The 25450-nt window shown below is 43.7% G+C and overlaps 1 protein-coding gene across 2 annotated transcripts in view; it reads right to left on the minus strand.

The window, feature by feature from the left end:
* Window positions 1-25450, minus strand: part of VPS41 (vacuolar protein sorting 41) — a 114412-nt gene that overhangs the window by 69295 nt on the left and 19667 nt on the right. For both annotated transcript variants that reach the window (XR_015693123.1, XM_087692791.1), the window contains exons 8-9: window positions 25113-25216; window positions 24927-25020 (exon numbers count right to left, since the gene is read on the minus strand). Coding sequence is in view for 1 of the 2 variants with exons in the window: in XM_087692791.1 (XP_087548917.1) it covers window positions 24927-25020; window positions 25113-25216 (198 nt within the window). In the remaining variant the exon portion in view is untranslated. The remainder of the gene's footprint in view (window positions 1-24926; window positions 25021-25112; window positions 25217-25450) is intronic.

Genomic DNA, 25450 nt, shown 5'->3' on the forward strand with positions numbered 1-25450 from the left:
AGGTTATCGCTTTTATAATCCCGTAAAGTGGGATATCTACACAAGCCAAGATGTGCGGTTCGTGGAAGTTCCGGCCACAGAGGGGGATGAGGAGCACCCCGTACTTGGAGATCCGGGGGAGAGTTGGGCTCCCGAGACAGTTCCTTTGGAGCCAGAGCCTCTCGATGGAGATTCTTCTTCAAATTCCAAGTCTTCTCTTCCACCGACTACCCCAGTGGAGTACCGGCCAATGGATGTACCTGAATCTTCAATAGATGGGAAGCGCTAAGGAGAGATCCAGCCTCCTCCTCGTTGGGCCTGTGACACACTCCGTGATTCAAGGATCGAGGGGGTCCCCACAGGATGGACCACTAAGGTCACGAAGGCACCAAGCACATTCTACAAAGCTTGTTTGCTCTAACTATTGTTTGATGTCCCGTCTTATGCAAGATAGAGAGCCTACATCAATGAAGGAGGCTTTACAGTCTAATCATTGGCGGAAGGCGATGGAAGCTGAGTTGGAGGCTATTGAGTGGAATGGCACTTAGTTCCTTGTGCCTCGTCCCTCTCATAAGAAGGTGATTGGTGTCAAATGGGTGTTCAAGACCAAGTATCATAGTGATAGCTCATTGGACAAGCACAAGGCTCGCCTTGTTACTAAAGGTTTTGCACAATGCCCAGGTGTTGACCTCCATGATACTTTTGCCCCTACAGCTCGCATGGCGACTATTCGTGCTGTTCTTGCCTTGGCTGGTCATAGGAGATGGCATGTTTTTCAGTTGAATGTAAAGTCAACCTTCTGGAATGGTGATTTGAAGGAGGAGATCTATGTAGAGTTGCCTCTTGGCTTTGGTTCCTCAGACAAGAAGGTTTATAGGTTAAAGAAGGCCTTGTATGGCTTGAAGCAAGCTCCACGTGCTTGGAACAAGAAGATTGATTCATTTCTCCAGGCCAAGTTGGAATATCGGCGCTCTAAGGCCGATCCGCGGCTTTATGTGCACACTTCTGAGGGAGGTCGTGTGTTGTTTGTTTTGTGTGTTGATGACTTAATTATTACAGGTACTCATAACCAGGAGGTCAAAGAGACGAAGGCAGCCCTACACCAGAAGTTCGAGATGACGCATTTTGGACTTTTCCATTTCTTTTTGGGCCCTGAGATTTATCAGTCTTAGAGGGAAATTTTCATCTCTCAGCAGAGATATGTACAAGAGCTCTTAGTGACTTTTGAGATGGAGAATTGTCGGTCCATTTCTACTCCTATGGATCTAAATTGGAATCCACTTCACACGCAGATTCTCCTTTGGCGAATGCCACTCGCTACAGTCAACTGATTGGATCATTGATTTGGCTCCTCAACACACAAGCTGATCTATGTTTTGCTATAGGTCTCTTGGCTAGGTTCAGGAGTACACCTCAACAGATGCATTGGTAGACTGCTCAAAGGATACTTCGGTTTCTGAGGGGGACCTCTGACCTCAAGATTTTCTATCCATCAAGTACAAGTGCTTCTGATCTTGTTCTTGCAAGTTGGAGTGATTCAGATTGGGCTGGCGATGTGGATCAAAGGCGGTCTACTACATGTTATTGTTTTACATTGGGTGCTGGTGCTATCTCTTAGAGTAGCAGCCCACGGTAGCCCTATCTTCGACTGAGGCAAAGTATCAAGTTGCATCTTCTACCACATGTGAGACAGTGTGGCTTCGGCGATTGTTGGAGGAGCTTGGTTGCCCCCAGACTCGTCCTACTATCTTGTGGTGAGACAATGAGAGCTGCATTGCCTTGGCACAGAATCCCGTATTCCATGCCCCGACAAAGCACATAGAGTTCCAGTATCACTTCATCAAGGGAGAAGCTTTTGGATGCGACCATTGATATGAAGTACTATAAGATTGAAGACAATCTTGCATATTTGTTTACAAAGACACTTCCCCATGCTTTACTTCATCGACATTCTAGATCCCTACATCTGTTGCCTTGTCCAGGATCTGAGAGGGGGTATTGAGAGTCATCTCCTGCCACGTCAACAGTGCCACATGGCAGTTTTGCCACGTGGCTGCAATCGGACTGTCCCGCCAACCGACTTGGCTATTTCGGGTATTTTTTCAAGCATTCTTTTCGGCCTTTTTAAGGCTGAGTTTCCAGCAGACTTCCACACTTGTATTTGACATATTTCAGCCTGCTGGTGATGGAGACAGCACTCGGAGCTGACAAAGATCGAGGTCCTCAAGGCGGAGACATACACAGATATTCTCTCTACACCCGTGTATAATTCTACATCCTTATACAGCATTCTTCACTGCAGATTTTCTATGTTTCACTGTCTCTTTCTCTCTCTCTTCTCTCTATGTTTACTCTTTGTCACGGTCATTCGCTTCCGCATTGCTTCACTTTGACATTTTGCTGCTGTAAACGCAATTTTTTTGTGTTTTCCAAATGACATTCAATAAAGACAGGACATCCAAAATGCAGCACCCTTTGTGTGTTTGCAGGTTATACAAAGATGTCCGATCCCCAATTTACAAGCTTTGATGATTCGGACAAGGAGGTTTCTCTTCACTCCTCTAAATGGCGGCGTGATTATCTCAGGTCACCGGACACTTTTATACAATCTCATTATTCGGAGTAGCCTTCTCCTTCTCCTCCCCCGTCTCTCCATGTTTCCCATAAAGCCCATTCTATTGGCTTTAAATTGCCTAACATGGCACCACCTATCTAGGTGCTAATTCTCCCTTCTTTAGCCAAAGAGGACTAGCAAGATGGTTTCAACTATAGGGAATAACAATGGATCATGCAGCCTTATGGGATCGACCCAACTCTCGAGTCTACGCCGACCCTTCCTTTTCATGAGCATACAAGATTCTGTCCTAGTACATGTTCATAGGTTCACAACAATAGCAGAAGTATGGAAAAAGTTCGCATCTTTGCATCATCAGAAGACATTTACCCACAGGATTTCTCTTGAGAAAAAACTTCGGATGCTCAGTGTCAATGACTCTCCTTCCATGAAGGATCACATCAACAAATTGGAGGACATAAGGAATGAGCTTGCATCCCTCAAGAGAACTATATCTTCATAGGATATGGTAATGATTTTCTTAACTCAAATGCCATCTCCAAAGTTCGATGTATTCAACACCAACCTTCTAACATCAAGGACCAAGAGAGTCTTCTTGGAAAGGAGCTTGCCCCACTCCTCTTGAAGTATGGGAAGTGGCTTAAAGAGGTTGGTACTAGTGGATCCGGCTCCACGAGAGCTTTTTACAACAGGTTTGGGAGGCAAGAAGGAGAAGGCAAGGCCAAAGGCAAAGAAACAAGATGACAAGAAAGAGCACACGAAGGATACTAAGAAGAAGCCCAAGTGCCTACACTATGAAAAGGGCACTCATCTGGAGGATAAGTGTTAGTTGAAGTATCTGCTGGAGCGCGCGGGTAGCAGAAGCATGAAGATTTGTAGCAGAGAAAGTGAACAGGTGAGTGAGAGTGAGAGTAAGAGTGACGAACTGATTTGGGTGTACCAACAATGTGTTGGTACACAAAGAATAAAATGTATTTATACTTAGGGCCCGTAAGGGTGCATTCACATGTACGACATAACAATACACGTGTAAAATACACGGAGGTGAATAAAGGACCTTTACATCCCAACAACCTCCCACTTAAAGGTCCAGAGTGAACCTTTAACCAACTCCCACTAGTCGTATGCAATGCTCATGCTGAGCCTTGCCTAGACTTTTAGTGAGAACATCTGCAAGGTTGTCCTGTGTTTTGATCTTGGTCAATGTGATTAGACCATCCTCCAGAATCTGTCTGATAAAGTGATATCGCACATCAATATGCTTTGTGCGTGAATGATACATGGCATTTTTAGCCAGATACACAGCACTCTGGCTATCACATCCCAACACTGGAGTACTCATAGACATGCCGAGATCCTCTGCGAGTCTGCTCAACCATATAGCTTCCTTAGAAGCTTCAGTAGCTGATATGTATTCAGCTTCAGTAGTACTCAGTGCAACAATGTTCTGCAACCTGGAGCACCAAGAGACGGCCCCTCCAGCAACTGTAAAGGCATACCCGCTAGTGGACCTGCGAGTGTCTAAGTCACCTGCCATGTTTGCATCACAATAACCCTACAAATTAAGTGCACCCTGCCCACCATAGCATACATAAGAGAGCCACAAGCTGATGCATAAGGGACTCCCTTCATAGCATTGGCTTCCATGTCATCTTTTGGGCTGTTGGCTTTACTAAGCTTAAGGTATGGAGGTAAGGGTACTCCAAGAGGCTTAGCTTCAGCCATGTTAAATCTGTCCAGTACCTTTTCAATGTACTTTTCTTGAGATAAGAACAGCAATTTCTGTGTTCTATCCCTACGAATCCTCATGCCCCATATATGCTCTGCATTCCCCAAATCTTTCATGGAAAAGGCTGATTTCAGCTGATCTTTGAGAGCATCCAAGCTAGTCATTCTCTTCCCAGCTAGCAACATATCATCCACATACAAAACAAGTATGATAGGGCTGCCATTTGTATCCTTTTTCATATACAAACAATGATCTGCATGGTTGCGCGTAAACCCATGAGAGAGCATCCAGAAGCAGTCCATGGGACCTTCATCCGTGAAGTAGAAGGTGAAAGGCAGTTAACCTTTGTGGATGCAGATGGCACTGAACGCCACTTGAAGGTGGGTAGCAGCCTCCCAGAAGAGGAGTTGTCAACCTTGTACAACTTATTGAAAGAAAATTTGGACGTGTTTACGTGGTCCTACAAAGACCTAAAGGGGATTGATCCCACAATATGTCAGCATCATATTGACTTGGAGCCTAATGCCAAGCCAGTACGGCAACGACAGATGCGAATGAACCCGAATTATTCCACATTGGTAAAAGCAAAGCTGCTGAAGCTTCTGGAAGCCGAGTTCATCTATCCAGTGGCAAATAGTGAATGGGTTTCGCCCATCGTGGTTGTACCCAAGAAGAATGGCAAATTGCGAATATATGTTGACTTCCGAAAGCTCAATTCCAAGACAAAGAAGGATCACTTCCCTATCCCTTTCACAGACCAACTGTTGGACACAGTGGCAGGACATGAGCTTTATTCCCTTCTGGATGGATTCAGCGGATATAACCAAGTCCAAATCGCAGAAGAAGACCAATCCAAAACAACCTTCACCACAGAATGAGGGACCTAGGCTTACCGAGTGATGCCATTTGGGCTCTGCAATGCCCTTGCTACTTTCCAGCGAGTCATGATGACCGCATTCCAAAATCATCTGCACGATTTTATTGAGGTATATTTGGATGACTTCTGTGTCTATAGTTTGATCCAAGAACACTGGGGACACCTGGAACAATGCTTTGACAGATGCCGGGAGTATGGGATTTCCCTCAACCCTGACAAATGCATCTTTGGGATCTCTTCTGGAGTTCTGTTGGGCCACATTGTCTCTGCACAAGGGATATCAACAGACCTTGCAAAGATCGAAAAGATCACAGCTCTGACAGCACCTACCAACCTCAAACAGTTGAGGGGATTCCTAGGCCATGTGGATTACTACAGAAGGTTCATAGCTCATTTTGCAACGAAGGCAACCTCCTTGCACAAGCTTCTGAGGAAAGATGCAGAGTTTACTTGGACTAAAGAATGTGACAAAGCCTTCAACACTCTGAAGCAGTGTCTGATTGAGGCACCCATTCTTCAACCTCCTGATTGGATGAAGGAGTTCCATGTACATACTGATGCATCGATCAAAGGCTTAGGCGCTGTCCTCTGCCAGAAGGGCTCCTCGAAGCTGGATCAACCCATCTATTATGCAAGCCGAAAAGTCACTGATAGGGAACGGAACTATACAGTGACAGAGCAGGAGTGCTTGGCAATGGTGTTTGCCTTAGAAAAGTTCCGCCACTATCTCCTATCCACCCACTTTAAATTTTATGTGGATCATGAGGCCCTGTCCTTCCTGATGAACAAAGCTGATGTGAAAGGACGAATGATGAGATGGCTCCTTCTATTTCAGGAGTTCAACTTTGAGGTGATTACTAAGCCTAGTCGTTCCCATGTTTTGGCTGATCATCTGTCGCGTATCCCACAAACTGCAGACGAGGAGCAGGATGATCCAGACCTCCCTGATGCTTCCCTATTCCTGGTAGAAACTGTAACTCCCTGGTATGCAGACATTGCCAATCTGCTAGCAACCCAATAGTATCCTCCTGGCATTTCTAGTCGAGAGAGGAAGAAGCTTATATTAGAATCAACCCCCTACACCCTGTTAGGCGGTGCACTGTACAAGAAAGGCAAGGATGAAGTGCTTAGAAGATGTGTTGCAGGAGATGAGATTGGGATTGTTCTGAAGGCTTGCCATGACGAGCCACGTGGAGGTCACTTTACAAGAGAAGCTACAGCCAGGAAGGCTTTGCTAGCAGGACACTGGTGGCCTACCATTCATAAGGATGCCTATGATTACTGTAAAAGATGTGATGCTTGTCAAAGAATGGGGAAACCCACGAAGACAAGTGCCATGCCACTGCAGCCTATTCTCCCCTTAAAGCCGTTTGAGAAGTGGAGCATCGACTTCGTAGGTCCGATCGATCCTCCTACCAGAAGGAAACAGAACCGATACATCCTCGTATGTACGGATTATGTCACAAAGTGGTGTGAAGCTAAAGCCCTAAAGTGGGACGATGGTAACAGCGTGGCCCTATTCATGTACGAGAATATCATCACCCGTTTTGGCAGTCCCTTAGAGCTAGTAAGTGACAGAGGCACTCATTTCCTTAACAAAGTCATGGAAGAGTTGACAGAGTTGTATAAGATCCGCCATCGCAAGTCCACTCCTTATTACCCCAGAGCCAACGGCCAAGTCAAAGTCACGAATCGCATCCTCTGCTCGATTCTGACAAGAACAATTGCCGCACATCGTCATGACTGGGACGATCGACTTACAGAGGCCCTCTGGGCGTACAGAACCTCCCATAAAGCAGCAACAGGACAGACACCCTTTCAGTTGGTGTATGGTACAGAAGCTGTTTTCCCTGTTGAGCTGGAATTACCCTATTTGAGAGTGGCTATCAAAGAGCGTTTGGGGGACAATGATTCACTGCAACGTCGTCTCCTGCACCTGGAATGTTTGGACGAAATTCGCAGGATGGCTCTACAATGCATGGAAGCCACGCAAGCTCGACGCAAGGCTTACCTTGACAGCTTCATCAAGCACAAGGAGTTCAAAGAAGGTGATTTGGTCCTAGCCTATGATTCATGATTTGGCAAGTTTCCTGGCAAGCTCCAACAACAGTGGATGGGCCCATATAAGGTAATTGCTGTCAACCCTAATGGCTCTGTCCAAGTGCAGACCGTTGATGCCTCTGATGATCCCTTCCTGATCAATGGATATCGCCTGAAGAAGTATTTCCCTCCTTGGGGATCCTGACAATCATGGTCACTTGATCCTTTTCCTCGTTGGCGCGGCACTGTACTTCTTATGATGCTACTTCTGATAGCCATTCTTCAGCTACTCCTGATGAGGTGGACACAACCCTCTGTCCCCTCAACCCCACCTTCCAGCCTTGATCTCTTATCCTCTATTTTCCACCAGCAACAGTGGCGAGGTGGGGTCTGATAAGTGGTATTTCTACCATTTCCTTGTTTAATTCGAAGAGAAAAAAACAAAAGAAATAAAAAGAGAAAAAAAAATACATATCGATCATGGGAGAAAAGGACTTAGGTCCCTGTCATGCCGACCTATTCTTCGAGAAAAGGTGGAAACACCCTCGGGAATAGGGGAAAACAAAAAAAAAGAAAGAAAAAAAAAACGAAAACAAGAAAAACAAAACTGTTATGGGAGAAAAGGAAGCAATTCCCTGTCATATCAGGCCTCGTTCCAAGAAAAGGTGGCAACCACCCTTGGGCGAGAAGCTGGCTGTGGAAAAGGTGGCAACACCCAGCAGTCCAGGAAGTGGATTCATCAATTGATATTTCCAGGATCCAATTCCCAAGCTACCTCCCTTGGTACGCTGTTTTCCTGGGTCTTTTTGCAGAGTGTCTAACTGTCCTCTAGCAGAAGCCATGTTCCTATCCAACACAATGTTCGATTTGATGGCTACCTCCCTGGGTACGCCTCTTCAACAACTAACGACGCGATCTTCATCGACAAACAATCGAGTGACGTGAGCTTTCATCCTAACCGGATGGGAAAGTGAGTATGGTTGCCCTCTGTAACTATCAACAGAGTGTGAGACAGAGGGTGGGGCGAGAGATCAGTCTTTTCCCTTCAAATCAAATGAGAGGTGAGTAGTGTGAATGAAGTGTTACACGCACGGGACGGGGGCCTCAATGCACAAAGCACAATTTGTTTCTGTGCACTGCACTATAAGGCTCCCTGGCCTTCCTTCTCGCACCGTATGCCAACACAGGCCAGGATGCACAGTTGCACCATCAAATGCGCACAAGGCATACAACATTTGCACACGTGACCGTGAGGATTACATCAATGGGTTTCAGGATATGGTTGCCCTCCTGTATCTATTAACAGAGCGTGGGACAGAGGGTGGGCTGAGTGTGACTGGAGTTTCTTCAATCAATTACCGAGAGGTGAGATTGAGGGACGTTACGACACTTGGAGTAAGGTATGTTTCCGTTTCCCTATGCACCCACGGGATGGGTCTTTGCCGTCAACACAAGACACGTCACCCTGTTCTGTACACTGCACTGTAAGGCTCCCTTGCCTTCCACCTTGCACTTATGCCAGATGGGTTCGACGCACTAATGCACCATCAACTGTGCACCTTGACATACTCCTTCTACACCATCCCCTTGATTCCTAAACCGGGTATGCGATATGGGTTTCAATCATTCTTCCCCGAGTGATATTAGTTATGGGGTGAGTGACAGTTCTTTCATTCCATTTGAGTGCCTGTGAGTTGAGTGCAATATCCCTCATCATCGACAAATTTCCTGCGATTCCTTCAATCAGCTACCTCCCTGGGTGCTGCTGCGTGGTCTCTACCATGACGGATGTGTGCTGTGAAGATGCCTTGGTACCTCCTGCAGCCGACAACAACACAGGACGTGCCATTGACAATCAACCGTGATCCTCAACAAAATAGGCCAAGTTTTTGTAACCCTACAACTTTTGTTTCTCAGTGGCGTTCATGTTTTAAGTGTGGGGACGTTAGTGGTTGGTCTGTTACGTGGTCCTAGGTCCCTGTTGCTCAGTTAACCCTGTCCGTTAAGGTTTTAAGTGTGGGGACGCGTCCCTGCGCGTCTACATTGCATACCCCTCTGCATATGCCTTAACCTGCTAATGCATCTATGCCATGCCTTGCTGTTACCCTGATGAGGTCCCTTCCCACCCAACCGTTCATGTTCCACCCACCCTTGGGGCTATTCCCTTGCAGTTTTCCTTCATTCCCTGATTTTGAGGTCCTGCCATGTAAACGCACCCTACGTTCACCGAAGTCCACATCCAACCTTATAGCCATGTTCCTCCCTTTGAACTGACCATTTTTCCTTTTTACCTACCCCTGTTCCGGTGCACGGTTTTAGAGTTATTAATTTTTGAAGCATTTTGCGCAAATTAGCCGGTTTGCCAATGAACGCGCTTTGCTTGCTTCGGAACCGTGATCTGACGTCATAGCCCTGACAACCACTTTTCCCCTGACATTTTTCCTTTTTACTCCGAGTCATTCCGATGCACGGTTTGTCCAATATTAATTTTCCGGTTTTTTGAGACTTCTTCATGCGTCTTTTTGACATTTTTCCATGTGAACCTGCCCTGTTTGCATCGGAATTCCAATTTGATTTGACAGCAGTGTCCCCCGTGCCTTCCCCTACCTTTCTCCTTTTTCCTTCACCCTCTTTCGACTTCTAGATTTTTACTTATTAATTTTTAAATGAGTTTTCAGGCGTATTTTTTGTGTCTTTTGCATGTGAACCCCTTCTACTTCCACCGGAACTGCGGTTTAACGTGACAACCCTGTGCCACTCCTTCCTGCGAAGATTTTTCCTTCTTACTGCATGTCATTCCGGCGAACGGTTTGGCCAATATTAATTTTCGATCCCATTTTCGGATTTGTTTTTGGGGTTTTTCCCATGTGAATGCGTCTTATCTCAGTTGGAACTCTGTTTTGATGTGATAGAATTGTCGGGCACGTCTTTTTACACATTTTTCCTTTTTCCTGCACCTCATTCCGATGCACGGATCTTCCGATATTAACTTTTAATTGCGTTTTTTTGGTCCGTTTTTTGTGTTTTTTGCATGTGACCGCTTTTTAACCCCCCGGAACTCCCGTTGCATATTTTTCCTGTCTTCCCCCTGCCGTCCTGCCCACTTTTTGTTTTTACGATATTTCGTTTTGACGATCGGATTGGGAGTTATTAATTTTTATTTCTTTTTATGTGTTTTTACGCGCCCCATTCTGCGCGTGAACACGCCTGTTTTCGATTTTCCGCGTCTTAACGCACCCCGGTCGCATCCGTGTGCCTCGTCCCCGCATCCGGGCGCCCTTTCACTCCTGTCACGGTAAATTTTTTTACCCCCGCCCCGCGCACGCGGGACCGGGGGGGGTACGCCTCCTTTGTGGACATCCCGCCCACTAACCCCTACCCCATCCCCCTATAGGCACCCCACCATGGGCCCTGCCCCTTCCCTATGCCCCTCATCCCATGGGCCCCTGCCCATACTCTCCCACCTTTTCCACCCTCCCCATGTCCTTTCCTATCCCCTACCCTACCCTTCTCTCTCCCGAATCCCTTCCCACCCCAACTGTCTCTCCCTTCGCTCTCCCTCTGCGTGTCTCTCACTGTCTCCATCTCCTACCCTACCCTTCTTCTCCCTCTCCTCCTTCCCTCCTCTTCCTCTCCTCCTTTCCTCTTCCTTTCTGCGCCTTCCCCTCCTCCCCTTCTGCTCCTTTCTCCTCCCTCTCCTCCTTCCCTCCTCTTCCTCTGCGCCTTCCCCTCCTCTCCTTCTGCTCCTTTCTCCTCCCTCCGCTCCTTCTCCCTCTTCCCCTCCCCGTCCTCTGCAGTCCAGTGCCCCACCCCTGCCCCTCGTCGCCTGCCTGCCACGACTGCCCCGCCCGCGGCTTCGTCGCAGCACCACCGAGCCCTTGCCCCTCGTCGTCGCAGCGCCGCCGAGCCACCCCTTCGCCGTCAGCGCCGCCCGCGGCCACGTCGCAACTCCAGCCCCTGCCCCTCGCCGTCAGCGCCGCCCCCTGCAGCGCCACACGTCGCCTGCTCCAGCCCGCCTCCGCTCGCGACGCCCCCTTCGCCAGCCCGGCCGCCCTCGTCCTCGTCCGCAACACCGTCTGTTCGCCGCTCTTGGCCCCGCCTCGACGGCCTCCCGTCTTCCCACACCCATTCAAACCCACACACCGCCTCCCGCCTTCCCACACCCATTTAAACCCACCCCCCTCCTCTCTAGCTCCCTTTCCCCCCCAGTTCACACACACCCCCCCACCCCCCAACCTAACCCCCATTCCCACCACTACCCCCACCCCCACACTAATCCCTTGTTCCCACCCTCCACTAAGCACATAACCTCCCCCACCCCATACAAGCCCCTGTTCCCACCCCCCACTAAGCTCACTCACCTCCTATCAAGTCCCTGTTCACACCCCCCACTAAGCTCTCACCTCCTATCAAGCCCCTGTTCACACCCCCTACTAAGCACACACACTGCCTCCACACAAGCCCTCTTTTCCCCCAAGAAACCCGCTGAACCGCAGCAACCTCCCCGTAAGCCCTATGTCACCCGCGGAAAACCCTATTTACGCCCCCCTTCCTCTGCCGACAACCAGCAGTCCCACGCAGAACCCGCAGATACCATTTTCCGTCCTTCGACACGCGCGTAGATCTGTACGCACGTGGCTGTTCGTACGCGTATGATTGCTCATGATCGTGCGCGGGTGGGGGGCTTTCATCGTCGGTTGCTGACACGCAGCTGCCACACAACCTATTTCTGGGTATTTTTCTAGATTTTTAATTCACACACCCACAAACCCTTTTAAAATTCAAAAAAAAACAAAAAACATTGAAAAATTCAAAAAAATCATTAAAAAACACTTAAAATTCTGAAAAATTTTCCAAAAAAATCTCGAAAAATTCCTACTATTTCTGCAACCCATGGCCATATTTTTCTAAACCTGTAAATTTCAGAAAAAACATTTCTGCCCATTTTAAAATTCCCAAATCTTTTCACAATACCCAAAAAAATGAAAAAAAATTATTAAAAATGCTAAAAAAATTTAAATTAATTTTCAAAAAATTCCTAACACTTTCATTAACATTTTTATTTATTTTTGGCATATTTTTCTCAACTGTCACAATATTTCATTTCACACCTAACTTCCTTAAAAATATAAACCAAAAAAAAACCAAAAAACATAATTTGAAAAACAAAAACCTTTTTCATCCAAACACAAACTAAACATCTAGAAAAAAATCCAGATATTTTTGCATTGAGGAGAGCGCATTCTTTGCATTTCCATATACCCACTACCAGGTTTTTTTTTTTTTTCCAGCTACCCTAAAATCCACGATTAATTCAAAAAAAAAAAAAAAACAAAAAACAAACATACAAATAATAAAAAAATGAACCCTCAACCCCACCATTTAGAGACCCAGTCTGGGTATCGAAGTCCGGGATTCGAATTAAAGCACCGCTTTCACCTAATAATTGATAATTAAATTTTTAAGAAGGAACCGTCGTTTTCTTGCTAAGGTTTATCACTTAATAAAACTTTACCCATTTCTTAATACTTTATTAAAATGAATCTTTCATTAAATTAATTTCCCCTCACTGCACTTAATTCCCCTTTTTAACGAACCCGTTTCGTGGGATGGGTATGCGCAGTCTTTGGAGTTCTTTCCATGGTCCAACACTGGTTTATCAAAGTTGTGGTCTTGATATGTGTCGGTTGTGGTGATGTTTTGGTTTAGTGTCTTTGTTACGGTTAAAGGTACGGTGTGTAGTTTTTTTTTTTCTTGCCTGATACGGGGTTTTGGGTGTTTGTATGATGCATAGCATGAAGCTTTCGGTCGCATATGTCTAGAGGTCATGTCGAATTTTTTCTAGGTTGTGGTTTGCTTGGGATTAGTTGGTCGAGTAACGTTTTATTGTTTTGGTTGTTCTCTTATCCTTGGTTTTTTGTCTGTTGCTTTGCAGGCATTCTCCTTGATTGTCTGTGTTTGTGGTGTGTGTGTAACCATCTGAATGGCGCCTTCTCATGCTCCTCCTCCTATCCAGTATGTCCCACTAGTTAGTAGGGATTACTCTTCCCTACTCACTTTTGAGCCTCTCATGAAATGAGTTTTTGGCCTCCTACAACAAGAAGTTGGGACTAGTCCAGGGTATTTCTATGACTTTGACACCTCGAGGTCTAGGAAAGGCTCTGTCTCTTCTCTCCAAAGGTGAATCTTTTGTTACCACTCGTCAGCTTTTCTCTAATGAAGAGATTTTGAAGCTGTTACAAAAACAAACGAGGGAAATGCTGGATGTTAAGAAGGTGATAAACGCTTCACGAGTTTCCTTTTCCATGATCACTGATCCCGTATGAAAGATGGTCTGTCAGTTTCTCCAGGACAGGTTTATGCCTGCCAAAACGCCATCCCAGTACTTGTCCAAAGAGCTTTTCACAGCTTTAAGGATGGTGTTGAAAGGAGTCGCTATTGATTGAAGCACTTACCTCCTCACTAAAATGGATCAACATTTCGTCAAAGTCACCAGAGGTAATGTTACCAATGTCACCTATGAATCATACTTGTCTGCCTTCTTGACCTACTCAGATTTACAGAAGAGTGTGCCTCCACCTCCTCCATCAGATCCAGTACCTCCTCCTCCACCTTCAAATGAGTCAGAACCCATTGATATAGAGGATGATGATTCTCCGCCTCCCCTGGTCATACAGCGCAAACGCTTGAAGCGGGCAGCGGATAAAGCTCATTCAGTACTTCCTTCAGTGCCCATTCCTGCTACCTCTGGCAGTGATCTCCCTGGGTATCTCACTTGTAATAACCTGTTCAGAGCACATCGCGAAGGCTCGTTGGACATATCAGTTCCCTCACTGAACAGTCTAGTCTCAGGAGATGCAATTCCTTTCCTCTGTAAAGACATTCAGAGTTCCATTGAATTGTCAGTGACAGCCTGTGTTCAACAGTTGTACGCTTCCTTTTATGAAGAGCTGATGCAGTCTAAAGACCAGTTGCATAAGGCAACATCCGAGTTAGCCTCTGCTAAGGATACCCTAGCAGATTTGTTTAAACAGATGGAACAACAAACCCAACTGGTTACAACCCAAAGAGATGAGATCTCTTCTTTGAAGATCCAGTTACTAGAGGCTCAATCAAAGGTTACTAGCCTTTCAAAGGAGAAGGAGAGGATGTCCAGAGAAACGCAAGAGTTCCAAACTCTTTTAGATGACAAAATTTCAGCCTTACAGACTGCTAATGACACAGTGGAATCCCAAGCTTCCCAAATCAAGCAGTTGCAAGATCAACTGGCAAAGTCACGGTCTGTTCCTCCAAGCCCTAATATTCCCTTGATTCCTTCTTTTTCACAGCAGGACTTGGCTGCTCTTCAAAGACAAGCTACCTTGTGTCCTCTATTCCAAGATAAAGTGAAAAGATTGCAGTCCAGAATGGACTTGTTATGGTCTACATTTGAGCAGTTTCAGGAATATATTCCACCAGACCATTCTTTCTTTGTCCACTACCACTTACAGAAGTTGGTCTTCTACATGAAGCTTTCCACGATGGATTTACCTCTTCCAGAGGATAGATGGAGTGGGGCTTGGTCTACTGAGTTGCTGACAGAGGTGGTAAGGATGGTGTTTGAAGATTCTGTCACGACAGATACCATGTTGATGTCATACATGTATCTACGAGGAGACTTGTTAATTCCAGATGAGGTGGATATGGCATGGCATGTGGGGGACGTGGTTCTACAAGTTGTTTTGTATGTCAACCATTTGGAGTTGCGCATAGCTAACATGTTCCAGAGTTACTCCTCCAAAGTGGCTGATTGTCATGATAATTCCTGGCATCCCATGATTGATTCGGTGGTCTTGAATCAAAGACAAAACACAGCTCCTACCTATGCCCAGAGTACTAATCAACTGAGGGTGGATCTCTTAGCTTATCTTTCAAAATATAATCCGTTTGATTCTACCATCTTTGATGCCTATCATAGAAGATCTCTCTTAGGACCTTCTGTTCCTACCCTCTTATATTACCAACAAATGGCTCACCGATATGATATATATCTTTCCCTTTGTCAATCTAATTCCACAACTATTTTACCCCTTCTTTTCCAACCTTCCTCTTTCCCTCAAATTTCCATTTTTACATACTGTTCCTTTATTGAGGATAGATTATTTTCCCCTTCTCTGCCATGTCCTTCTCCATCCATTCATGTACCTTCCACATTTCCTATTTATCAGTTAACACCCTTTTTAACTGATTTCCTACCAATTTCTGCCACTCCTTTAAATTATTCTTCCTTTTATGATTTTGCATATCCCTCACTTCATCCACTTTTCCTTATTCCACTTCCCTCACCTAACACTTCTATATCTCAACCACCTCAGTTGGTTAGTGACTATGACGGGTTTGATCATCAGATTTCTAGAAGAAGGGGATGGAGCTCGAATGAATCCCTTACAGGACCTCAGATCAATTGGCCAGTATTCCAAGAGAATGGACAGCTGTTAGTCAAGCTTATTAGAACTATATTCATTTTGCTCAGCAGTATTCACAGTCTGCAGATCCTTCACTGAAATTAACTGCTCACTTTGCTTGGTACTTGGCGTATACGCATAGGCACTCTCATAATGATTCCAAGCCTATTCCAAAATTGTGCATGAATGTCAATGTGAGCATTGATTCCCAGCAGCTGGATATATTGTATTTTCATGCCCTTTGTTTGCCTAGCAGATACCTGGTCCTGTTGGAAAGGATGTGTTGTCTTCAGTTTTTTCAGAATCCTCCCAAAACATTTGTAGATGAATACTTGTCTATGGATCGTTTCCGAAATCATCAATCTTTCAAGAGGAATCATCTTCATTGATACCTTTTCCAATGTATGGTGGCTGATTTTTTAATGAAAATCTCTTTTTGGAGCAGTCATTCAGATGGTTGTGTTGTGTGTAGTGTTTGTGTTGTGAGTTCATTTATGTAAAAAGAACGTTGTGATTTCCTATTGGATTGGATTTCGTCCGAGCTACATTTTTTGAGAATTGTGGTGATGGGGTCGTGGTTGGAGAGTTGAAGATGCTGATGCAGAAAAAGAAGAACAAACCTCTTATATCCTTTACAAGTTTGTTGTGATTTCTAGTTTGATAAGAAGTGTTAATGTATAAAGGGTTTTCCTTTCGTAGTATTTTTATATCAGATACAGGTGATAAGTTGGGGTCATGGTTGAATGGATTGTTTTTGAAGAGATATTGAAGATCAAAGTTGAGCTTTTAAATGAACTTGTATTCCCTTTTTCCTGGGTCGCGAGAACGCTTCCTTATTAAGTGTGGGGATATGTTGAGTGTTGAAATGACTTGTTTTTTGACTGATTTTTGTTGTTTTTGAGAGCTGAATGGTTGATTTTATGAGATGATTGATTGGTTTGGAAGTGGTTTGAGAGTGTTTTGGATGATATTGATTGTGTTTTGGAAGTTCATGATGTTTATTAGTGGTTCTGTGATGTTCTGATAGGTTCTGATTGGTTCTGTATACCTTCTGTATAGCTTTTGTTTTGTTCTGTTTTGTTCTGATTGTCTTCTGTAAGGAGGGATGGAGTATTGATTGATGAAGATTGAGATCTTGTGAAAGTTTATTGAATGGTTTGTGAGAGTTTGGAATGGTTTGAGTATGAGTTATGTGGTTTTTATGACCTTCTGTAGGTCTTCTGTAGAGCTTCTGTCTCTGTTCTGTTCTATTCTGTACTGTAGCTGTTCTGCTTCTGTACTGTGACTGTTCTGTATGCTTCTGTATGTATTCTGATGGATGAGAGTGTAGCTTGGGAAAGTTTTCTAGCCTTGGAAAGAGGTGAATACAAGTCCAAAAGAGCTGAAAGAAGTGAAAGAAGTAGCTGCTGAAGACTCAAGTGAAGACTGAAGTGAAGTGATAGTAGTGAGCTATGAAAGGACAATGTAGTGGCTCTGGTGACTCTTCATATCAGACATACCTCTTGGGAGAGGTATCCACGACCTAAGAAGGATTATTGAGAGTGATTTTGAGAGATTGTAGTGAGGATATGATGTATTATTGATAGAGAGAGAGAGAGAGAAAGAGAGAGTCAAAGATAGTCAATTCTACTAAAACAGAGTGATTGTATATGAGAGATTGAGAGAGAAGACTATGAAGATATTGAAGATGAATACTATGTGATGTATTTCCATTCAAAGATGGTGTATTCCTTTGCTTTCTTTGTTATATTGATGGATTTTGTGAAGATATTGAAGAATATGGTTGATTCTATCAAATCCGTGGAAGATCTACATGATGCTGCATGAAGATTTGTTGTGCCTGGTGTTCTTTTCTTCATTGTGATTATATGAAACCTAATAAACAAGCTTGTTGATGTTACAAGATAGATTTTCTTGCAAGAGAATTCACTTTTCCTTGGTGTTCCTCTTGGGGCTCCATCCTCAATTGTTGCAGCTTTACCTAGACGCCTTTCAATTAGAACCGACTTCAGTTCAAGCTCAGTCAGGTTTAGTAGAGCAAGGATCCAAAGTATTACCTGATGCTTAAGGGAGAGGTAGCACTTCCACTCCTCCAAGAGAGGACAACTCTCATATAGTGAGAAGCTTAATGAGAACAATTTTCCTGTATGGAAGTTCTGGATAATAAATATTTTGAAGGACAAAGGTGTTTGGAATTACATTATAAAAGACATGGTAGTAGCACATGAAGTTCTTGCACAAAATACTACTAGAGAACAACTAAAGACTGAGAAAGATTGGGAGTAGACAAAGAGTAAAATTATATATTGGCTATCTGTCAGTGTCACAAGTAGCATGATGGACTATTTGCAAGAATCTAAAGCCCCTGTTATTTCATGGAAGATTTTGGTAAGGCTATTCAAAGTAAAGACAAGGGCCAGAAATAGTGAATCTCGGATGTATTCAGCATGCATCGAAGATACAATGCTAACAATATGTCTACCATAAGGTCACTACTCAGTGTACTAGTCATTGTGAGATGTGTGCAAATGAGTATGGTTGTTACCATGACTCTGAGACTATACTTTTGCATCAATTTGGGATCAGTTCATGATCAATTGGGCATGAGCTTTTGCCTCAGTTTTGAGATCAATTTCTAATCAGTTTTAGCTCAATTTTTTGTCAGTTTGAGAATCGTTCATAGTCACTTTTGGGATTAGTTTTGCATCAGTTTTTGCATCAATTGTGCAGATCAGTTTTTGCAATCAGTTTGTGATCAATTTGAGGTCACATTTGCTGCAGTTTGTGATTAGTTCTCAAATCAACAAATGATCAATTTATGATCAGATTATGCTCAGTTTTCAATGGTTTACAGCTGGATCCATGGACAGCAACATGTTAGTAGATGCCATTGACAGTTTCAGCCATAGTTCATGCTAAGAGTATGCTTTACTATGGTTGTGGAGTCAAAACACTTGATAAACATGAGTTATGGATGCATCCAATGGGTTTCCAGCAACATTTCTGGGCTAATTCTCAGTATTATCTCATGTTTATGCTGGCTGGAATTTTTCAGTAAGGTTTGGGGCATGTGGTATGGTTAGACATCAGTGGCTAATGTTGTGACTATGATATCTTATGGAAATTCCAATGCAATATGCTTTTCTTTTGGCACAATGCAGCGCAATCAAGGACGATTGCAAGGATTTCAAGGGGAAGGTCTATCACGAGGACATGAAATTTTAAGATGCATAAATCTTGTTGATAACATTTGATTAAGTTATTAATCAAATGTGCAAGTTTGTTTAGCACATGTGATGCACACGGTAGTTAATTCATGGTAACAAGCCAAGGATCCCTAGGATACAATGGGTGTCAAAGGAAAAAATTGTGATAAGTTATGCCAACTGGGCTTTCGGGGTGGGTTGGTATCAGTTTTGACCCTAGCACAATTGTTTGACCAATAAATGTCAATGACGACACAAGGAACTAGTATTAACTAGTTAGCTAATGCCAGTCTAAGGGTAAACAAAGGTTGGGGACCACTCTAGGTTAAAAATGGCCTAGCCAATTTAATTATGGATGGGCACATTTAATTTTGGGCAAGGTCAAAAGGGCTGAAATTAATTTTCAAGATGATTGAATTCTAAAAATTAATTAAATGGTTGGATAATGTTGAAAAATGAGTTTAGAAGGCTACCACTTGGCAAAAATACCCATGCAAATCGAAAGAATGTTTTTGGAAGCTCAGTCTCAGTCATTCAGTTAATTTACAGCCTATTGGGGGGGGGAAGAGAGAGAGAGAGAGGAAGCTACTAGTCCATTTTTTTATCAAAGAACAACAATTTGGTACAGAAGACAATCATCCAGGGGACAGCAGGGAGACACCTTCCAAGGGCTAGCAACAACATTGTTGATCAGGTGATAACATTGTGGAGGTGACTAGCAATAGGTGACTGCATTAAATGCAGGTTAGAGCAAGCAACAAGACAAATTTAGAGTTTTCTCATGAAGAAAATCAAATCTCTCTCTCATCTTGGCTTTCTCTCACCTTCTCCAATAATTTCTCAAAAGATCTCAACATTTCTCAACCATTCTCAGCAGATCTCAACCAAATTTGGTGGACAACAAGAGGATTTCTGCTATAAACCCTAAATTTTGCATAGGGTTTGACAGACACCTTGGGACCCGTGCCAACAAGAATAGATATCATACTCCAAAATCAGTATTTGAAATTCATGGAATTGACAAGTATTTCAAATGCCAGGTTATCCAATGTAAATTGGGGTAGCATTTGGCAAGTTCATGGTTCCATTTGTGCAATTCCTAAGTGAAAATCAAGGGGCAATTGGCCCAATTTTCTTGATAATTGTATGTACAGCAAGGGGCTTTTGAATCAGCAAAGGAGATTATGGAATCTCAACTTGTACATTGTCCACTAGCAATCAACGATAATGAAATACCCAAAGGATGTCAGTTTTAGAGCCAATTGGGTGTCTATTGTCTAAGATTGTTAAGGTAATGTGTGCATTTCAATTTTTGCTTAGTTATTAATTGATGTAATTAAGTGTTTGATCAGGTTTTACCACCCTATCGGAGGAGGAAGGCTAGTTTCATCTACCTTGCATGAGTTGGTTCACGCTGACCTTTGTGGACCTATGGGCACGGCCTCCCTTGGAAAGGCCAAGTATTTGATGCTGATTATAGATGACTTCAATCATTATGTATGGCCTTATTTTCTGGAGTAAAAGAGCGAGGCATACTCTCATTTCTACGAGTGGAAGGTGTTTGTGGAGACATAGGCTCCTTCCAAAGTTCGTGGCATATGAGCCGATCATGATGGAGAGTTTACTTCCAACCTCTTTTTTCAATTTTGCATGGATCACAGCATTCGGGTGAAGTATAGCCATTCGAACACACCTTTAGAGAATGCTATGATGGAGCATGCAAATCGGACCATACTCAAGATGGCCCAATCAATGTTGGAGCATTCGGATCTTCCTCATACCCTTTGGGGTGAGCTAGTGGCTACTATGGTTCACATCCGCAATTGCTCCCTGACTTCTACATTACAAAACATGACTCCCTATGAGGCTTTCTTTGGTCAAAAGCCCTCCATGTCTCACTTTCACATCTTTCGATGTGATGTATTTGTCCGTATGGACAAGAAGAGGAAGACGAAGCTTGACTTGAAGTCTAGGAAGTTCATTTTCGTAGGCTACAGTACTACCACAAAGGGCTATCAACTCTACGGCCCGATGACCAGATGTAATCTTCAACAAGGTTGCCGCCTTTGACGATCCTATTGATAGTTCTCTTACACGTCATCCTTCATCATCAACTAACCCTCCCCCACCCTCAATTCCTCTATTTCCTTCCAGGTTGCCTCTTATCACCCCTTCTTCGTCTAGGGCTCCTCCCCCTCCTCCACCCTCTACCCCGACTTCTCTATCATCTTTGACAAATGCAACTACTACTTTGTCGCATACTTCCACCCCTTCGACCTCCCCTTTAGAGGCTTCTAGGAATGCTAAGCCGTTAGAAGGAAAGCCTTCTTCATATGATGAGGATTTACCTTCCCTTGGTGAGGGGGTGTCCCTACCATAGATAGGTGCATTACAAGTATCGAAGGCTACTCGTCTCCTTCGCAACAAGATGAGCCTATTTGAATTCCTCCTCGCTACCATCATCTCATGCACGATTCAAGTGTTTCTCACTTTCCTACTTCTCCTACTAGTCCATGCAGATCAGCTCCTTACAAGCCCACTAGAATAGTTCGCTTTGTGTGAACTATGCTCTTACCTCATAGATTCTTCATGATAGTGAGCCTACTATAGTTGAGAAGGCTCTTGCACAGGTTTGGCGTCAATCCATGCAAGAGGAGCTCAATTCTATTGAGTATAATCCGACTTGGGAGTTAGTTCCACATCCCCTGAAGTGGAAGGTGATAGGCGTGAAGTGGGTCTATAAGACCAAGAATCTTGCAAATGGTTCCTTGGACAAGCACAAAGCTAGGCATGTTGCCAAGAGTTTTGCTCAGAGGGCAAGTTTGGACTATTTTGAGAATTTTGCACCTACGGCTCGAATGTCTACTATTGGGGCTATCTTGGTTCTTGCAACCCACCACCGCTAGTCTATTTATCAGATGGACATAAATCTGCCTTCTTGAATGGTGTCCTCGAGAATGAGATTTATGTTTCACAAACTCCTAGTTTTCTTGTGCAGGGGAAACACGACCATGTCTACAGATTGCAGAAGGCCCTCTATGGCCTCAAGCAGACTCCTAGAGCTTAGTACAAAAGGATTGATTGATTCTTTCTATCGAGTGACTTCCATCCATCTCACGATCCCAACTTATACTTCAAGGCTAAGGATGATAAGTGTGTTTTGCTCATCTTGTATGTGGATGATCTTATAATTACAGAGAGCTATACTCAGGAGGTTGATGGTACTCGAAAGATTTTGTGACAAGAGTTTGACATGATGGCTCTAGAGATCCTTCACTTCTTCCTTGGATTGGAGATTTATCAGATGGCTTGGGGCATTTTTATTTCACAACACAAGCACATTTCTGAGCTTCTCTCAAAGTTTGGTATGGCCAATTTCAGCCTATTTCTTGCCCCATGAACCTAGAGTCCATGCTTTTGGCAACCCGAGCTCCCCTTCCAGATGCCACCCGTTATAAGTGTCCTCTTGACTCCCTTATCTAGCTTATTCACACTCAACCAAATATTTCTTTTGTTGAGCTCATGAAGAATCCCACTCACAAACATTGGAGAGTGGCCTAGCATGTTCTTCGTTATTTATAGGGGACTCAATCCTATGGGATCACGCAAGATTTTTACCAAAGTCTTGGCTAATAGATTGCACGAATACCTTTCAAATCTTATTCACCATGCACAGTATGGATTCATTAAAGGAATATTCTACACAACATCTTGAACATCCAAATGGGGATAGACTATGCTCACTACAATCTACACAAAGCTAGAAATGGTGATCGTTCGATTCGATCTAGAAAAAACCTTTGACCACTTGGAATAGTCCTTCTTGGCCCATTGAGAGTTTTGCTCAATGGTGGTGTCACAGAACTCTTTCCTTTGCATTGATCTGTTAGGCAAGGTTATCCATTGAGTCCTTTGTTCCTTGCCTTGGCCACTCATCCCATTTTGAGGATGTTGTTGAGCCCAGTAGCTAATGGCGAGACGGTTGAACTGTCACTCCGTTCATAGGAGCAATTGGTTGGCCAAGATTTGGCTAATGACACTTTCATGTTTTGGTAATTAATGAAATTACCCTTTGAGAGAGAGAGAGAGAGAGAGAGAGAGAGAGAGAGAGAGAGAGAGAGATGAAATCTCAAGCATGGCCTTTCCATGTGCATCTCAAAGTGGCACAGATAATCATACTCCCCATACTTATTATCTATGGCTCTTGCCTTGGTCCAATAGTAGTTTGAGGAACATTACTCATGCTATTTGCTTTATGCTTTGAAAAAAGGATTCCTTGAATGCTGGTATTTCTTGGATTTCCTAAAGCCATATTTGCACTCCTAAAAACATGGGCAGTGGTGTTGTTTTGGATGTGGAGACTCACATGGTTGCCCTCTGTTGATCATTGTTCCAAGCCATGTGTGCTAGTCATCAGCTTTGGGTCTCTATTGCTCACTATTTTCTCAAGGACCCGAGTGTTGAGTATGGAAGCACTGGAATCCAAGGCTCCTAGTGGCATGTGCTTAACATTTATCGATCCATTACTATACCATCTTCTCTTCTATTAACTCATTTCATGTGCTCATGGAAGGTTGTGCTTCAAAAGGTGGCTTGGCATCCAATGGAGAATCAATTACAGACCAACTCTTTGCAAGCTGAATTGTTGGCTGTTTCTAGGCTAGTCTCGTAGGATGGAAAACAAGGTGAGCCACACATAAAGAAAATGTTCCATTTGCTCAAATTCAAGAACATTGCCATGTCCATTTCTATTCCCATTTCCATTTGAAGTTTCCCCTCAACTTTTTTGAAAGTAGTTCAAGAATGTTGTGAGAGGAAGAAAACTTCCACCTTTGTTCAAGACTTTGAGGATGAAAGAATCCTTTGGAATTCATTAACTTGGTTTGTCACTTAGAGGGATACTACTAAAAGTTTGTCACTCTTTGCAAGTATGCTTCTCAAATGTCTACCGCATAGCAAGTTGCAACATTTTGCAAGGCTTGAATCTGCCTCTCAACACTCGCCTTGAATCAATGAGGCTAATTTTATTAGAGGATGCTCTCATTCAAGCTAAAACCCTAGTAAAAGAGCTCAATAGAAACAACCAAAGAATAAGAGTCCTAACAGACAATCAAAAGAGAATCCATGTGAATTACCGTTGCACTGACCCCCATACACGGGACCATCATGTCTATACCACAACACCAGCCAAGAGAAATGCAAATAACCATCGATGCTCGGGGTACTTCAAGGTAGAATACCCTAACCTAGCAAAGATTGCCAACTTAAACAGCCCTCCAACTAGCCAAGGGAGAGGAAACCCAACAGCAAACACAGTTGTGGAGATCATGGCCATGGAAATAAGGGACATGACAAAAGTTGTGCAACTGAAGCATGAGCCTTCACCATGATTGGAGATCAAGAAGTTGACTAGACCTTGGAGGAAAAAATCAAGCATGTCACAATTCCTGCTTCAATTGACAACAGGAATCTAAATCATCAATTTTCAGTTATCTGGTCTCCTAGTACAAGCTAGCATGAGGTATTGAGGCACTAGGCCCTAGGGGCCCTGGAGAGACAATGCACATATGTACAATTCCAAGAGCCACACACCAAATTATAAGTTTTTGATACCTTTGTCATCAAGACACTTCTCTACAGCAGAAATCTCGAGACCTAGCCTCTATCACATGAGGATAGGACTGCTTGCAAGATAGGATGGACCAAAAAACGTTTTCTATGGTGGATGGCAGCCTATAGAGAGAGACTGGTGACCATGATAGCATGTATCATCAGAAGTAAGCTGTCAGTACCCCATGAGATCATCAAAGCAAAGCAAGACACCGCACCTATAGATACAGAGGTCCTATTCAAAGTGGTGATATTTCTTCAAAGACTTCAAGAACTCCCATAAGTAAATACCCCTGCTTAGCCCAAATATAGCTAGGAAATGCAACACAAACATCAAAAGAAGCCTCAAAGCCTGTGTCCAAACATGTTTTGATCGTACCCCGTCCATACCCAGACATAGCTAGAAAATGCAACACAAATATCAGAAGAAACCTCAAAACGTGTGTCCAACATGTATTACACTTACCTCATAAACAGTGTCCCGCAGTTGTGGGTTACTAGTTGGAATATAAGGAGCTAAGATTGGAAGTTGTCTCAAATGTGCAAAATGGAAAACCCACCTTCACCCATGAAATATCGCAAATCAGACCAAAGACAAGTCATGCTGATAAAAGCCAGAATAACAAAACATAACAAACAGCTGAAAAGTAACCTTTCCCATGCTGCAGCAGAGCCTCGTAGCAGTTTCGGACACAAAGCAGCAGCTTGTGCATATTGTCTTTCCAGAACCAGATGATCTAAATACCTTGATCCTACCTGTTCATATTCACCATCAGAACCCATGTTATTACAAGCACACTGTTTCACCAGAGAGATACAAAAACAATGATGGGATCATGCATGCATGGCTATAGTTATGCAAACAGCACTGTGGATAAGCTGTTTCATCACCAATTGAGAGACCAACCCAATTCTAATCAAAGAGCATGCAACACATTGTGAAAACTTTTATCAAAAAAGATGGATCTAATGTCAAACAGTTCATAGATC

This window comes from Lygodium microphyllum, chromosome 14 (assembly GCF_053477565.2).
Source record: "Lygodium microphyllum isolate KBCC chromosome 14, Lygodium_microphyllum_v1.1.10, whole genome shotgun sequence".
In the NCBI taxonomy this organism is placed as follows: Eukaryota; Viridiplantae; Streptophyta; class Polypodiopsida; order Schizaeales; family Lygodiaceae; genus Lygodium; species Lygodium microphyllum.